The sequence below is a fragment of the Leuresthes tenuis genome, unplaced genomic scaffold (assembly GCF_036924035.1).
Source record: "Leuresthes tenuis unplaced genomic scaffold, fLeuTen1.0.hap1 SCAF_19, whole genome shotgun sequence".
In the NCBI taxonomy this organism is placed as follows: Eukaryota; Metazoa; Chordata; class Actinopteri; order Atheriniformes; family Atherinopsidae; genus Leuresthes; species Leuresthes tenuis.
In genome coordinates this window covers 13,364,270-13,382,470 of record NW_027325373.1, presented here as the reverse complement: position 1 = coordinate 13,382,470, position 18,201 = coordinate 13,364,270, and the positions used below count along the sequence as shown (strand labels likewise).

The 18,201-nt window shown below is 38.7% G+C and overlaps 1 protein-coding gene across 1 annotated transcript in view; it reads right to left on the bottom strand.

Annotated features, from left to right (window-relative positions):
• The window catches only part of pappaa (pregnancy-associated plasma protein A, pappalysin 1a), a 104,127-nt gene that overhangs the window by 50,966 nt on the left and 34,960 nt on the right, over nt 1–18,201 (bottom strand). Inside the window, exons 8-10 of the mRNA XM_072372143.1 lie at nt 12,971–13,099; nt 12,738–12,829; nt 7,851–8,047 (exon numbers count right to left, since the gene is read on the bottom strand). Coding sequence (XP_072228244.1) covers nt 7,851–8,047; nt 12,738–12,829; nt 12,971–13,099 — 418 coding nt within the window. The remainder of the gene's footprint in view (nt 1–7,850; nt 8,048–12,737; nt 12,830–12,970; nt 13,100–18,201) is intronic.

Genomic DNA, 18,201 nt, shown 5'->3' with positions numbered 1-18,201 from the left:
CACTGTGCCTGAGGAGGACTGTGCGGTTTGTAGGGGAATGTTGGTAGGAGAGACTGTACTCAGGAAAGCAAAGTCTCAGCTACTGTATGAGGGTTTTTCTTCTTCTTTTTTTTTTCTGAGCATTTTTTCTGTTTGTGTGAGAGTGTTTCGGTTTTTGTGCATCTGTGCCTTTGCATTTGTTTTCATGTACATTTATGGAAAGCATGTTTATAAGTGTGTGTATCCTCTGCAGTGGCCTGTGTACAGTATGTGTGTGTGTGTGTGTGTTCTCCAATTAAGTATACAAATACATACTGCCTGGAACTGAACACGAACCAGTTATTGTTTCCTTGTTTTACTAGCCCGGATCGTTTCTTTTACAGTTCTTCTCTTACTTTCCCCTTCCTCTGAAACATTATTAAGCTAAAGATGAGTGTGGCTGGGACTATTAATTTCAAACTTCATGCATCTGTTTATTTTAAATCCCAAGGTGGGTGAATTTTACATATAGCTGACTTCTGAAAAAAGACTAAAATGTTATCCCTTCTGTTGCTTATATATAGTTAGTGTTAGTGGTCTCTTGGGGTGCTCAGATGTTGCATCAGAGATTGCCTGGGCAGCAGGCTTCTCTGGAGAAATGACCTTATTTGCTGTTTTATGATAACATTTTTGTGCACATTCTCTACCACCACAAATTCATCAACACACATGTGAAAGCAGCAGTTCCACATAGGCAAAACATGTGTACACATCCTTGTACTACTGTCTTTCTGGCAACCGGTTACTGACTAAATATGTTTTTTAGCCTCTTTTCCAACCTCAACCATAAGACTGGAATGATTTCCACCTATCTCAGTCTTAAACTAAAATTCTAACTTGTGGGGTCCAGTATTTTGGTCCTTATAAAGCTGTCATAGCCTACATGTATAGTGGACTCCAGGTATTTGGACATAAAAAATATTGTAAAACATGCCCACACACACGCATGCACACACACACACACACACAAAGCTTAGTTGCTAAGGTCAGCCCTTCATTTCCATTCCACAAGAGCACGTTGATTTGGCTCACCATGTTCCACAGCGAGGTACTGGGGGAACACTATGTTCTGCTACACAAAGGCAGCAGCAGTAGTACATTTCACTCCCATATGGACCTACCCTATAATTTTGTTTAGAGTAAGCACAGAGACTAAGAGTGCATGTGTTTGACTACATGTTTCTGTATGGCTGTGAACCTGCGTCAGCTTCATCAGGAAAGGAAGGAGAACCTAAAGGCGGCTCGAATGTCACATCAGCAAGTCTTCTGAACGTTAACATCAAATTTGTCTCAAATTTATAACTTCACACATTCCCTGATGTCTTTATGGTATTTTGATTGGATCAAATTGCTCATTTGAGGACATTTTAATGTGGGTATTGCCTATAAGAGTGGTTTTGGAATGATTTTCTGCTTCACAATCATTTTTACTCACTCAACTATTTTCTTTTGAATGCAACAAGACAGTCAGCGGAACTAATTTCCAGACTGTTTGACCTCCAGAACTTTTAACCCTGTCTGTCCATCCATCTGTCATTTTTGTTTCTGCTCTCTTAAATTAGTCTTTGCCATGAAGGCCATTATCTTTATACAGTCTATCATCATTTCCCCTTTTCTGCTTACTTGAGCTAGTTTTACAGCTCTGGACTGCTTTGCTTTTGGATTTAGCACCCCCAGCATTTCCTCAGTGTGCTTATTATTCTTTGTACATAAGCCCATAGTTATGTCAAGCCCTGATAGGAGTCGCACTTTATGACCCTAAAAATGAATGTGTGTCTTTCTTACAAAGGCAAGGCACACATGAGAGTTCTGTGAGGGAGACAGACAAACTTCTTGTGTACAAGCAGGCAGTATGTATTTATGGCTTTATGCACCATTTATTCTTATGTTGTTGAACCCTCTCTGAGCAGTGGTTTAAATATAGGAGCATTCGCCCATTATCCCCCTTGGCTTTCCTCTGTTAAGTAAAGATTTGAAAGTTAAGGGGAAAAAAAGCAAAAAATCTCATGTACAAATGTTGTGGAGATTATCTTTCATCAGAGTTTTCCATGCAGGTGCTTTAAGTTTCTTTAATGACGGATATGTTTGAGAGTATAAATAAAAAGCTGTATACCTCCTACACACACACACACAAAAGAAACACACCGTATGCAGTTGAGATTTCGTGCAGACATGCGTTCTCGTTCCACTTAACTGCCTTGTAGAGATCTGTTGTTACTCTCTTGCATCCGTAAAGATCCCTATCACCGCTGCCCATCTTGCATTCTCTCTCAGACATACAAACACACTCAAAGAATCAACACCGTCTTTAGACATCAAACGGAACTCATACACAAAGCCAATACAAAAGTTGTTTACTAGATCAGAAGGAGATGATGTGCTCGCCACTTCACTTATCCCCGACACACTCATTCAGAACAAAAAACATTACTCACAAGCATTTAGAGTGGCGGTTACACTTTAAAATGAACTAGTTTCAGGAAAGCTCGTCTTTAGCTGAGCTGTGTCAAAGAACTGTAAACCAAGGATATGAAAGCATTACTGAATAAAACCATGATGGTTTAGGGTGAGGTGAGCTAAGAAATCAGTGCAATGCAGTGTTGCTTATCTGAAAAAACATGACGAGGAAATACTTATTTTCACAGACAGTGTTTGACAACATGTCTATAAGTTCAATTGTTTAACCCCAGGTGACAGTTTTCTTCGTATACTCTGATATCATTGATACTCTGTTTACCGACAACTTTGCCTTTATTGGTTTCCCTCACAGCAGTAAGCAAACAATAAGAGGAAGGACAGTAATAGCATATGTTTTCAGATGGATGCTGATGCTTAACCACACATTAACTCCAGCAGAGAACTTGACTGAACTTTTACTGTTTGGCTTTGTATCTTGATAATGACGTTGTCTTAGAAGGGTGACTGGCTGCGATTAAAATGCTACCTCAGGCCAAGAACCGACAGCAGCACTTTATGTGTCTTTCACTGCTCATTTAGCATCGTAGTAGTTGTAATTTCACTCAGGTGAAGTAATGGTGAGTGACCAACAAAGACAGAGGAAGTATGTTGTAACCACACTGGAGCTGTTACAGAGGCAGGATCAGCCTCAATCTTTTTTTTACATGTCACTAGAATGCCATATTCCATCTTCAGTGACAGTGTGAAACACAAATTGTTCCAAGATTTTTCAACCACAGATGGCTATGATCTCTGACATCATGACTTCAGTAACTTTTTCTCAATAATTCGCTTGTTGGAGTAGTTTCAATATTACCTACCCTAGCCTGAGTGAATTTGAAAGCAAAATCAGTTTTTTATCCTTTATTACTTTTAGATACACTAGTATCCATAATAATAAGTCTTTAATAATGAGAAGAATCATTTTCTGCAAAAACATGTCTGACTAGCTTGTTGGTTCTGTGTCCACACCTGCAAATGTTGTTAAGATATTTAAAGCTAAAATTGATAGCAAAATCTAGTTTAAAGTCTCTCAAGCAGCTAGATCTCTCGATCTGGGGAAAGATCAGAACAAGGTTGATTCTTTCTGTGGGCAGCTGATTGGCTGAAGGGAAACACCAAAAAAAATGGAAAGTGAACCCCTCTTTTAAAAATGAAGGGGGTCCAATTGTTTAATGCGATTTCATTTCCCATATCTGGCAATGCCTGTCCTAAATCTGTGAAGGGTACGATGAAATCAAAAGGTCACAGTCACGTGAAAAAGATTTTACAGAGAGCCATTATTCACTTCAATGGAAGGCACTGAATATTTTGGCCATTTTTAACTTACAGTATTCCAAGGGGAAAGGGTACCAGTAAAATTTCCCCACATGTATATGAGTTTAAGTTTGCTTTGTTTCTTGTAAAATATCAAGCCCACAAGAAGAGAAGTATTCAATCTTTTTCCTCTTATACAGAAAATAAGATCTGAACCCCCGCAATGGTCCTCATATCTTACACCTCACCACTCTATTAATAATGACAGTCGTGTCATAGTTGCCAAGCAAATGGATCAACAGCTTTCAAGCTCCTCGTCAAAGACAATCAGTGTCTGCATCAACAGAGCTACGTTGTTTTTAGCTGACATTTTTCTGTGAAAGTACGCCAAAATCTCAGCAAAAGTTGGATACTGCTTCTTCAGGATTCTTGCGTGTTATCGCACTGAATCACAGTAGACATTCATATCCACAAACAAATTTTCAAAGTCATCCAAAAACAAAAACTGCATTTTTTGACTGAATATCACTCCTTCAAAATAGATCTTCAAAAACATTAAGTTATGTCTTAGTAGCCACTGAAGTGTGTTGCATGTTATTCTTAAGTGGTCACATTTAACTGTGAACAGAGACAAGAGCCTGGTCCTCATCTCTACAACCAGTTCGTCATGCCTCATCTTTGGCATGAGTTTTCAGGAGGTTTGACAGAGCCACATGCATGCAGTTGCACAAACACTGAGGAAAACTGTCTGAAAGTGGATCTCAACTCAGTTATCATTGTCTTTCAAAGAACACTCATAAGCAAACAATTGCGTTCCCATCTTTGTGTACAAAAACACACAAGATATTTGTGTATATTGCTAATGCAATGCGGTACTGCCAAGTTTCCAGGTTTTACGCCACTAAATTAACCACATTACATTGTTTAAAAACCTCTAAAAAGACAGGAATAAGACCATAAATGTTGCTCTGTTTTTTTTTTAGACTGAGATTCTGTCGCTCTACTGCAACACAGGACAAGCTGTTCTGATAAGGCCATTTATTATTACTTTAAGAAAGGCAGATTTATTGCAAAACATCATGCTAAAGCTTTTTTTTTTATTATTTCATTTTGCTGCTCGGTACAGAAGGAAACCAGGGAGAAGCTTTTCAACCAACAATTTACTACACAGCTGACAGAATGTGTGAGAATGTAAGAGAGAGAAGGTTAGAGAGAGAGATAGTGATAGGACTGTTGTGTTTTGTTAACCTGTGTTTGCATATTTTCCACACATGCATAAGCACTTGTGTTTCAGTGGCCTTGTAATGAGGTGATCTCATAACATATGACCCTTGGGGAACAGTGTGTTCTCCACGGTAAAAGTGATTTTTGCATGAACAATGTGTCCTATCACAGCAGAAATCATTTCTTTATGGTTATATGGACCTGTTCCACCGGTGTCTCACGCTCCTCAGAAAATAAAACATCTGCATTATTGTTAGTTGGAGCATAGCCCCTTTTTTGCTCAAGCAGAAGTGGTGCCACATAGATATCAAATGCCTAAAATGGCGTCAGATGATGTCCTATCGCTGTTTGAGACTTGACTACAGCTGTTCAAGAGTAACAAGCTCACTGGCCTTGTAAAATGCATCATCATCAGTTGGAAGAACCTGCATCAAAAACACACTCTTTTTTTTTTCCTTCTAAACACACTCTTCTAATGTCACACACACTTAAGACCAGACACCACTGTCAGAGTCGTTGTGTAAAGTCTTGCAGGTTCAGCAACAAAGTCTCACAAGAAAATAAAATGTAATAATATATGGATGTCGCCATTCAAAGCAGACACTGTAGTGTTCTTGGTTCGTTTAACATTTGGCTTGAGTAAAAAAATACCTTAAAAACCAGTAAGAAACCAACTGAAATAATAAATAGGGCTTTGACAGCTATAGTACGTCAACAACATGTCTCATCTTTCACAATCCATATTAGGGAGAGGGGATTAAATAGGATTGAGGCTAATGCACTTCTATGCGTCCCAAGCTTTGTGTTTGTGTTTCTATAATGTGTGTGAGCAGGTTCTTCTATTACACGTGTTGTGAAAGCATAAATCTGAATTCAAAGTCACATTGTGCAGTCCTGCCATTTCAGGACAAAAAGCAACTTTCTATTGTGTAAATAAACACATTGTAGCATGAGGACTGGATTTAAAAGGAGTTATTTGTTAGATTTAGATTAAGGTTAGGGCAAAAGGTGGGGTTAGGTGAGTAGACTAAGGTTAGGTAACATATTTTTATTGGGTCACATACGGGTCAGGTCAAATTAAACATGTCCAAAGTTTCAAATTGTTAGGTTAATGCTTTGTACAACAGTTAATTCTTATGATTAAATAACTAAAGACTGTTCTGATCTCTCTGATTAAAAAGCCACCATGTTTTCACCATGCTAATATATGCTAGTCACAGACTTCTTCGAAATATATGTTCATCCTATTCAGGCATAGCATGCCCTCAAATTAAAACAGCAATCTTGGTAAATGAATAACTGGACGGGACATAAAGCTCTTGAATTTGCTTTAAAGACTACCTCTGCATCATGTGTCAATTCAGATACTTGCATGCACTTGGATGCAATACACTGAAAGGGCTCTTTATGATGAAGAACTGCATGATTCAAAAATATTATACCAGATCTTTTTTTTTTTTAAATGGGAGAAAAAAAAACAAGCAGTTTGTAACCTACAATCTTGATTCCCAGTAAGTACCAACTCCCAGCAGGATTTGAACAGGAATCATGACGATATAGTGGGCCTGTAAGAATAACAACCTACCTTACAGAAGTGTGGAACTGGTTCTATGGTGGAAATGTTTGCTGATTGGATCTGTGGTTCATGAACAAAGCTGATGCACAGATGAAGACTGAACTCTTTCTCTCTTTGTCAGACTGTGGCATGCATGCACCACCTTCTTGTGATGTGCATTCATTTAGAACACCGAAACACGTACACTTACCTGAAATTAATATAGCCTCATTTGATAGCAATTGTTGAACTAGCTGCCGTGTTAGACTATTATATAAAACTTTTTGAGCTATTTTAAAATATTCCAATGAGGACAATATAACACAGAACAAGACCATCACTAACACCCATGCCTAACAGGAATCTGCTGCTATTGACTGGCTAGCATGAGCCTTTTAAGACATATCCTCCTACTGAGTTAAAGCTGAGAGTTAAAAGTGTACCTAATTTCAGATCTCAACTTTTGGACCCTTAGAAGTACATCATATAACTACTCACAGTACACTATATGTAGCCATCCGTCAACACACGTTTGCAACCCTGATATCAGATTTAAGTACTCAGTTTGAGATATGAAATAAATCCTCTAAATGCTACAGATTAAGCAGACAATGTCAATTTCTACCAAAGACATCCCACTGTAATCTTTGTTTCTTAGGTTGTTCTTAACCGTACATGCTCGTATTTCAGATGACATTTGGGCTTGATTATGTAAGAATGAATTTGAGGAGTAATCATGTTACTGTTACTTAGCAGGTTGGTTTGCTGTCAGGATTTTCCTCACCAGTGAAAGTAAATGTTGTCAGCGTAATAATGTGAAGTGATGAAAATGAGGCTGCTGTAGAGCACACCGACAGATGTCTCAGCCTAATGTCTTGGGTGGTCTGCCCCTTGTATTGCAACGGCAACAGATCAATGGATCCACTGGGCTTTGTGGAATCGATGGCTTCTTCTGCTTCCAATTAGTACAATTAACATTACTTTAATGAGAGCTGCAAGTGTCTGCACTCACTTTGAGAGAAATTAGATTAGAGCTCACCAAACAGGCAGCAAAATAGGAAGCTGTTTCGCGAGCAACCTCTTTCACTTCAGATTGTAAAAAAAAGTATAAAAAAGAGAGGAAATGTCCCAAAACATAAGAGAATCAAAGATAACTCTGCCTAATGTCAGGCAGGGGTGCAGAGCCTCTTAACTGATCAATGGTTGTAAAAAAAAAAAAAAAAAGATGTCTGACTGATTTTGATAACCACTGATGTGCAAAACTTCCTTTTTTTTTTCTTTTTCTCTAATTATGGTAACTCTAACTTGTACCAACGGGACCAGCTATGTATGGACTGACCTTGGTGACAGCAGGATATCCGGCGGCCACTTCACCAGAGCAGTAGGGCTTTTCTTCATGGGAAACTTCAACAGAGGAAGCCCACTGGTCCAAGAAACCGCTGGGTGTGTAGAGGCCGCAGTCTCTCACACCTGTCTCTCGCTCAAAGTCCTCACACACCCCATCACCATCGTAGTAGTAGCACATGCTTGGCTCGTCTGCAGTTGAGAAGAGGACAGATGGGAAAGTTAAAAATGAGCTATCATTTGTAAAATGCTAAGTGCAATTCACTCAACCCTTGGACGTCCAACACGCTTATTTGTCTCACAGATAGAACGGGTTTTCACACACTCTGACCTCTACTACTTGCTCTCATTCACGTGTCCATTTTCATAATACTTGGTAATAGACTTTCTAACCTTATCTATATTATGTTGTAAGAGCATAAGAGGACCAGATAAAAATGTGAGAGGAAGGTAAGGTTGTCTCTGATATGTAAATGGGGATGTAAGGATATATTAAGGTCATAAAAAAAGAACAAAAACAAGAGTAAAAGAGAGAGCATGATTAACTGAGATCATGACAGACAAACACAGGGAGGAGGAGGGGATGAGGGGGACAGACAAAGTCAAGAAAGATACAGCCGTATTTTTTCCAGACATCCCACCCGGAGTTAAGGTCTGGAACTGAAAGCTTATGTACTGGAGGAGAGGGGAGGTTGCCTGGGCCTCATTGGTCTCAGGTCTCAGCTAAAGCAGCGTCAGCCGGTGGGGTTCCAGTTAGGGGGAAAGGCGGCATTCTGCGCCAAATTGGCCGGGGCCTCCTCCTCAAAATTCCAGCCATCTCCAGCACGGCCAAAAGCTCTAGTCAGTTTTGTGCTCTGGCAACGGTAAAACGAGGGGCTACCGAGGGGGTATACAGAATAGGCTCCCGCCACTCACTCAGCAGGAACAGAGGCAAGCACGAAGGGAAGAACCGAGACTGAGACAAGAGCAGGTTCAAACAGCATCTGGTGAAAGGTGTAGCAACAATCTGTAAAGTGTGAGCTGAAGAGAAAGAAAGAGTAAAAGCATGAAAAAGATGTGACGGTTCATTAATGTAAGAGCGGAAAGGTGATTGAATGCATCAACAGCAACAAGATTCCTGCAATATGAGCAGAAAAGATGGTAGTGAGCTGCAAAAAGAAGTGCACAAAGGCTGACAAGCATGTGTATTTGTTAGTTTGTTTTAGACTTATCTCTACTTTGGATAACATGTCAAAGAGGGAAAAGAGGAAAATCTAACCTGAAAACTACGCCTTTGGTCACGGTTGGATTATGTGACCAGAGCTTCTGAAAATAAAAAAAAATTGTTTGCCTCTGTGACAGAGACTGCAACCTGTGAATTTCATCACCCCGCAGATATAAATCGGCTCAGTTGGGAATCGCTTGTTGAAGTTTATCCATACTGTAGCATCTTTGACTTGTTGTATGCTTCATGTCATATCTCCATCGAGCTTTCTTTTACTATCCAGCACCCTGACAAGCAGACACTCTCACACGCACAAACAGATGGACACAAGGTCCTGTCATTATAGTGTCAGATTTCGGCTCAAAACTTCAGCTGCGTCAGACATTGTCAGAGACACACACACACACACACACACACACAAACGTGCACACACTTCCAAACATCCAAGAGCGCTGCAGTTGGTGGAAAAACAGCACAGTCGATGCAGTCATCCAGCAATCTGACAGGGATTAAGTGGTCACTGCACAGAAGCTCATGCATGTGTGTCTCTGCAGGCATGTTCAGTACATCCACAAGCACACGCAATCAGAAAAGACAGGGTGCAGGGGTTGATTGTCAGTCCGCAGGGAGACGGGACAGGAAACCATTCATCTGTTCATAAAATGAAACAACTTACTTACAGTAGGAGAGGCCATTCACTCAACTTTTTAAAGGAAGACTACAGTCAGCCTTTTGAGAAAAATGGATTCCAGATTTTCAAGAGGTCAAAGTGATTATTACATCTTCTGGTATTTTATAACTCTGAGAGTTAAAGTACAGTGAGATAATGTGCACCCAGATATAAAATATGTCCATTCACAAAGTCAGTTCATCATCTTCATGTCACTAACTTCTTCCAAAACACGAGACATGAAACAAAAGCAATGTTCTTTTTCAGCTACTATTAAAGTTTGAGATTGTGTGCTGTTTTCTTCTCATTATAATCTTTGTCATGGAGAGAAAGCATTGAAAAAATTATTATTATTAATTCACTTTATTCTATATGACAATCATTAATGGGAATCAGCCTTATATTTGTGTGTGATGCACAAGTTGCATCATTAAATAGTAAAAAATCGGAAAAATTTACTGTCTTGATTTAAGTGAGAACTGGAGAGGTTTCCAACGGGCGTAAATTTTCTAAATTTTTTAAGCGCAGAGAGATGATTCAGCTAAAAATGTGCAGAAGTTTAAATTCTACATCTTTAATGGTGTTTCCTTAAAATGTAATTTTCTCATATTCAACACTTTGCTGTACATGAAACAAACCTTCCAGCTGTATTCCCATTCATAATCTGAAGGCTTTAAGAGAGGAGTTTGTTCATTTACGGTTTACTAACTGAATTACTGAACATTTCATTCCTAAACCCTTGGCTAGCTCATCCATTTAAGCAGAGGAAGCTGTACTTAGTAAAGAAATAATGTTAAAACCATAAAGGGAAAAACAATACAGAGATTAAAATTGCATGTGTCTGTTATATTCTTGGCAGCATTTGGCTTTGTAAAGCATTCTTTTATTTTATCTAATAGTTGTGCCAGCTGTCAAAATGCTTCTTCTGCTCCACGTCTGTTATATTTCCGTTGCATTAACGTGTAATTGTGTTTGCTCAACTGCAGTTTTCTCCCAGATCTTAATGCACTGCTTCCCTGTTAAGAATTAATGATATGTGTCATTGTGCCTCCATGTAAGGTTGGCTTGAAAGGCCTTTGGACCTGTTGTTTTCCTCAAAAATGTTTCTGATTCAAATGTATGTTTTCCAAAGTCAAATGAAAGCGACTACAATGACACTTTTTTTCTTCTTCTTTCAGTGGTGAGGGCACAGTTCATGGACCAGACATAGAGTATTTGGTAGCATTGGGCAGCAGATGGTTCTCTGCAGTGCCAGTCAGGTCGAGTCAATACTCATTCGCATGTTCTGCAGTTTTGTTGAAATTTGTTCCCTGTTATTCTCATATCATCACATCTATCATCGTAATGAAAATATTTTACTTTTAAAATCAGGGGAAGTGAAAATCAACATGTCAGACTGCAACTCGCGATTACTGTTATTCATTCAGTTATCTGAGAAAAACATTCTCAGAGCCAAGAGAGATCCATCACAGTGTTTGCTTTGTCCAAATGAAAGTAATGAAACAAAAGCGATGGAAGTACTGGTAATCTATATATGTGTCAGCACCATGCTCAAGAAATTGTGAAGAGAGGAAAGTTTAGTTTTTCCTTGCAAGGATGCACCATAGTTCAGTATCTGTGCCAAATTTCATCAGAGAGTCAGCAATCGCTTTGATAACTGAGAAAAACAACTCAAGTATTTCAACATCTACAGTGTTTAGCAATATGTGAACAGATTTCTTTTTTGCATGAGAAACGGTCACGGGCCCCCTGATCAATACAGCTTGGAAGTCCAGGGGACTCAGTGTCACATATTTCAACGTTGCTGAATTCTCTGGGCACAAGCTAATCTCGCATAGAGTTTTTTTTTTTAAATAATCGTCTGGCACAAAAGTCTTTGTAGTATAATTCTTAATGAGCAAAAGCACCATAACTGACAACCACTTAACAACTGCAAAGTAAACCTGACAGATTGTTCTTGTGAGCATCTGAAAAAATTACAGGGAGGAATCTAATCAAATCTCATGGAAGGAAAATCTTTGTGCTGAAATCTCATGGGAAGTGAGTTGTTGCATAAAATCTGTATGTTAGTGAGAACATAGAGAAACAAACACTGGTTTTGGTGGCTGTGGCCAAAAAATGCTGGACGCTCTTTGCAAAGCTTTCACAGACTACCTTTGAGGGACTGGGGGAACGCTAGAGTTGTGGCAATTTTTTTTTTCTACAGACGGATGTTAGCATCTCTTTTCTTATACCACACCTCGCTGACCATTTACAGTGAATAATTCAAGAGCTATAATGACTGTAAGTCCCAAGTAGGAGAAAAAAAATCCTACACTAAATTGCTATCAAGTTTACACAATCAAAGTTAAGAATCAGCTAAATTTTTGGCCTTGGCATGCACGAATAAAAACCAGCAGGTCCTCTAAGTCTGGGGCCAGGATTGCTAAAATAAATATTCAGATCTGATTGGAATCAGTATCTGTCTTCTTTTTCCATAATAATCTCAGAACACACACTCAAATAACACAGGTGGTGGAAAGAGATAATATAACTGAGAACAAGATAAGCGTAACTTAAACAAAAAAGGTAAATCTCTTTGGCCATCTTCTCCATGATGTTGTCTGACACTTATAATGATAATCTAAGCATGTCGGTTGCAAATATAATTATCAATATAGGTTTGCAAAGATGTCTTTTTCACCTAGAAAAATTTCACAGCCACAAAGAAGGACAAATAGAGCAAGAGTTGAAATATCCAGCATGTTTCCAATGTCTAACCATACAGTACGTTCAGTCATTCGCAGCTACTGTTGGGTTTCCCGCAAGCCTCCTCCCTCTAATGGAAGTAGACCAGATCCATTTGAGAAGTCAGGGGTTAAATACAGGATGTTGCTCAGAGATGCACTGAAGATAAACTAGCTCTCCTTGTTACTTTGCTTTTTTTTTTTCTTCACAGCAATTGAGCAACATGGACCAGCTAGTGTTATTATTTCAATCTTAGTAATAGATGTGTCTATAAGACTTACCAACACAGTTGAAGAAGGGCTCTTTCTTGCACTGACTGGAGCAGCCATCCCCATTTATAGAGTTCATATCATCACATTCTTCTCCCTTGGAGCTTCAATTACAGTAGAAAAAACTTAGAAAACATGCAAATAGACACACACACTAACAAACCGCTTACCAAATGAAAAAGGGACAATTTTTCTTTACACATCTTAATCTTATAAATACTGTGATTTGTTTTGGCGCCTGTTACCTCTGGATGCGTCCATCCCCACAGTAGGGTGCCCCAAGTTCATGCACCAGTAGCGGAGAAGGCTCACTCTCACTCCGGCTGGATATTGTTTGAATTTGGTAGTTATACACAACATGTTGTATCACATCCCTATACAGAAAGTGACAAAGACAAAAAAAAGTCACTGTGAGTTCATATTTCCTGGGTGATCAAACATTAATTAAGGAGAGAAGATCATACACCGAGAAAAAAGACTCTGACCAGGTCTTTGGAGAACGGATCGATGGCACTGCTGCTCTGTTTGCTGGTGTGAGTGAGTTCTTTATCTTAAATCCCTATCCAGCACACATAAAAACATCTGTCTCAGCGCACATTCCCACACATCTACTTATCTGGTCAATTGCTGATATGGCTGCGTGCACCCACACAGGTTCCATCTTTGTTTTTTTGTTTCCTTGTCATAGTGATTCAAGGAACCATTGTGATGAATACACAGTGGAGAGGAGAAATACTAGGGGACTACTCACTTTGCCGGTGTAAGTCTCCACAATGGTTTCTTGAGTCACCATGTTAAGGAAGTCTGAAAAAAATGTCTGAAAGGGGAGGAAAAAAAAGAAAGAAAAATAAAACACAAATGAGAAAATCAAAACCTTAAAAGCTGATAATAAGAAACCAGAACCATAAGCAAAGCAACAGAAATCTGAAACAGAAAACAAGGAAACAACAAAGGTTCAAGTCAGGGTGCTTTAATGATATGAATTATTCTGATTTTATTACTTGAAACTACTTTTTTTTCTTTTTTACCATTATCTTAATCAGTTGAGATAGTGTCCCAATTTTATCTCTGATTCCTGTAATCTATCAGTCAATAGAATACAATAAAAGCAGAATAAGTTATTTCATACAAGCACCCTAATTGTTTTCTCTCCATTTCATCCTTATTTTCTTTGCTTATAGTTTTAAGTTCTCATTTCTAGTTTTGATTTGTCGCTTATGTTTTTTGTTTTTTCTTTCTTTTTTATTTCACCGACAGATTTTTTGGTCCTATGTGAGTACGTTCTTATGTTGCTCATGTTGTGAAGGTCATAAATCTGTCTCTGGAACTTTACTTCTTTTTGGGGACAAAAATCAACCTCCTTTGACATAATTGCCCAAATGTTTGGCCAAAGACTTGGGTTATGGTAAGGGTAAACCTTGGGGTAAATCTCCAACAAATTAATCTAGCAATGTAATTCTCTTTAAATTGATATAAATGCCATTGCATGGGTGTGTGTGGAAACATGATTGAGAAAAAATGTTCACTGATCAATTCTGCAGTGTTGATGTGAGCCATTTTGTTTTGTCTGTGTGTGTCTGTGTGCTGTATGCATTAGGCATTGTAAACTGATTGTACCACACTTTAAAACTGACTTTGTCACATTTTGGTATATGATCATAGCTGCAACTCTCGCATCCGATTGCAGAGTCACATAAGAAGGGAAATTCCAGTATTGGCTTCTTACAGTCAGTAGTTAATACTAATTTGATTAACCTTTGTCACTGTGACATATACACAGTCTAAAAAATGTAAACTTTGACAGCAGATTTGTTATAGCTGTGCATTCATTTACATTGCAAAGACTAAATACTGACTGACAAGTAATGAAAAATATAGTTTTAAAGCTTTGATAATAACTCTAATTCAATCTCTTTTAAAGTAAAACTAAACTGACACTATAGAGAAGATGAAGTGGCTGTATGTGCTTTCATGTTATTTATGTTACTCAGTGCATATAAGGGGATGGAAATGATTAACTGTATGTTGTAATCTATATTAGTTACGTGTGTGCCAGAGATGAAGTATATAGGTGGGAGATGACATCAGTAAATAAGGTTGAATGGGACCGGATAGGTTAGTCATAGATTATTTCATGTAGACCATCAAGTATCATTGAGATGATTTCAGAATCCCCTCTGAAATGCTGTCAATACAGTGACAAGCAAGGAAGATTACCGCTTGGCTGAAATGAGAAACATTGCATCCAGCATATGGATACACTCTATGGTGTACCGGTTATACAAAGCACCTCACACACACACTAGCACACACACACACACATACACTTACACCCTCTGTATCCTTGAGAGTAGGCACGGACAACACTGTCCCTGCCAAGTGTGGCCTTCAAATCTAAACAAAAGCACACAGGCTAAAACCACTATTCCCAATACTACTGTATAATCCCTGGTGTGAGTGCAATGCACCACCAGGAGCAAGCGCTCCTGCCAACTTGTTCTGGCCCAACAAACCCCAGGCCAAAGTCAGCAATTAAACCAAGGAAGTCTTTGAGTGATGTTCATGCAGCCATAACCTTTGATGAGTTCTCAGTTAGCATTTTTTTACTACTACTGACCGAGAAAACTAGAATCTTCTCTATCGCATGCTTAATAGAAGGACAGATATTTTGCAAAGCCATGTGCATGTATGAATGCCCCAGAATGAGAAATGTGGGCATTTTTTTGTTCTTGTTTGATGAATGGAACATATTTACATGAAAAGGGGTTGTATTGAAGTTGTTCTTGACATTGGTCTATAGTTACTTTACATTCTCCTCATTTTCATGTCTTACTGTCCATCATTCCTGTTTTTCACATTCCCAAGCTGTCAAAACTTAATTGTGCTGTCCACAATCTAAAAAACAGACAGACCTAAATACCTGGTAGCAAAAATATTTTGCCAACAGCTCAATTCATGCCTGAGATTTTGTATATTTTTTGTGGGGCTTAATCAACACTAAATGTTTTTCAGAAACTCTCATCTTTTCAACAGTTTAGGATTGTCTACAGTGTTGGCTCATGCTGGTGAGACTCCAAACTGCACTCAGGCATGCTCCTCCTAATTGAGTTAGTTTAGGCCTTGGAAAAGTCAAGCTGTGGGAGACTTTATCTTTGCTCAGAGCAAACAAACGTAATACATGTGAAGAAAAGAGAAACAAATAATGCTTTGAATGGAAACGTCTGGAATACTATTTTCCCATTTGAGGCTGAGCAGATTTAGAAGAATATTCGTCTTTTTCTTTTCTTTTTAAAGTAGTGCCACGTGAAATCTTATGAGTAGTTATGATCTTACCTGCAGAACACACCGGTCAACACACTCACAGTTTGGAGAATCAGGATGGAATTAAGAGGCTCTAAGCTTGGAGCTACACAGAAAGGGGCCACAGCAGAGTACATTTTTGCTCTATGAAACAACACAAACCTCACAGTTTACAAAGAGGTTGTGTCAGATTTGTTGGGTACTTTAAACCTGGACATTCATTTAGCAAATAATAAACAGATGATACATGTTTGTGCTTTTCCGGGCACAACTGATTTTATTGTCTCATGGTGGATTAGAATGAGTTAATCATGCTGTATACAGGTACTTGAGATTTGGTGACCAGACACCAGAGACATGACTACATTTTTTTGCATGTTTATATTTTCCTGTCAGTCTAATGTTTCTCATTCCTGGGAATAATGATGGTGGGGTACTGGTGTGCCATCATATTAAGTCACAAATATTAAGGGAGCGCATTAAGTTGAAAGACTTGACGTCTGGAATAAAAGCTGTGAGTTGTCTTTATCGAGTTTGGCTTTCTTTTGCAAGTCTAAGGGCTTTAGTCACTAATATTGATAGTGAAAGGTCTAATGCAAAGTGTTTTCATTAGACCCCTGTAGAAAGCTATTAAACCCCCCCATTAGTCTGTACAGCTTCAAAAGCTTCTGTTACTCAAGGTGAACTGAATCATAACGTCACTTCAAGACAGGAATCACTTAACACTGAAAAAAAGCCAAAGCTGCATATTCTGTTCTCAATAATTTCTCCAGACAACACTAAGAAGCCAGGAGCTCAGATGTTCAGATTTGTCATAAATCACCACCAACTTGGGCAAGACAGGCAGCTTTTTCATCTTTAGTCAACCTTTATCAAAAGTAAGCCTTGATTCTAAGACTCTATCCTATGACATATGCCTTGTACAATATGGCTATTTTCACAGAAGAAATTATGAAAATTTAACATTTTAATTATTGAATAAACAAGCAGAGGTTACATTAGGAAATAACTACAAATTTAAAAAAAAAAAGAAAAAAACATATCGACAACCTACATTCTGCTCTGGACTTTCCCATAGTTGGGTCTCAAAATTTGGTTATGAAGGGTCAATAGTGTCGTTAGTGTAATAACAACTGTTTAAACGTGGCTTTCAACCTGTTCCCACATGGGTGCATGCCTGGTCATTTTAGGTGCTGGTGTTAGCTGCAGGGAAGAATGAAACTGATAAAGCTGTAACGCAGGACTATAGACTATCTTACTCATGGAGCTTTATGAGTAATATATAGTATGTGTAAAAAAAACTTTTCCTGTTGGAGGCATGAATTTGAAGTAAATGTGTAAATATGTGAAAGAATACATGACTAGTATCATATAAAGTGCCCCGCCTCTCGCCCGATAACCGCTGGGATAGGCTCCAGCCCCCGCCGCGACCTGACCGACGGATTAAGCGGGTATAGAAAATGGATGGATGGATGGATGGATGGATGGATGGATGGATGGATGGATGGATGGATGGATGGATGGATGGATCATATACAGTTTGTATCTCTGCTGGAATCGACATTCAACATGGACATGTCATGGATGATATCCAACACCCAAAATTCAGAATTCATAAAAAGACACACTTTCAAGTGTAACTTATCGTGTAACGTATGTAACTTGTTTGATCTGAATTTATCTCCACAAAGTACATTACTCTAGTCACTGTCTCACATGATCAGATTTAATCATTGCCGCTTCTTTGTTCATGCAGACATTCTTTTCAAAGTGCCTGTGGGAATGGAGGTGTTATCTTAGCTTGCTCGTTAAGTTGGGAACAAGGCCCTGAAATATGCCCTTCAAAGGTATTTTGATAATACCAGATGATTGCGCATAGAAGCACTTCCAAATGAATGTGCCTGCTCCAGAGAGCATTGGTGTGTTTCTGTGCTCATCTTTGCTTGTTTTTGCCTTTGCAGAAGTGTGCATCAGACCTTTGTGTGAGCATCCATATGGATGTGTGTTTCTGTTCTGTTGATCCTTGTTGCTCTTGGCTGAAAGATCCCAGATTAATAAAACAGACAAATATAAAGATGAGATTCTTTTTACATTGAGATCCAATAAAGCAATACTCTGTCATGCATTTAAGGTTAATCTCATATCTTCTGTACAAGCATAAAACAAATGCTACCTG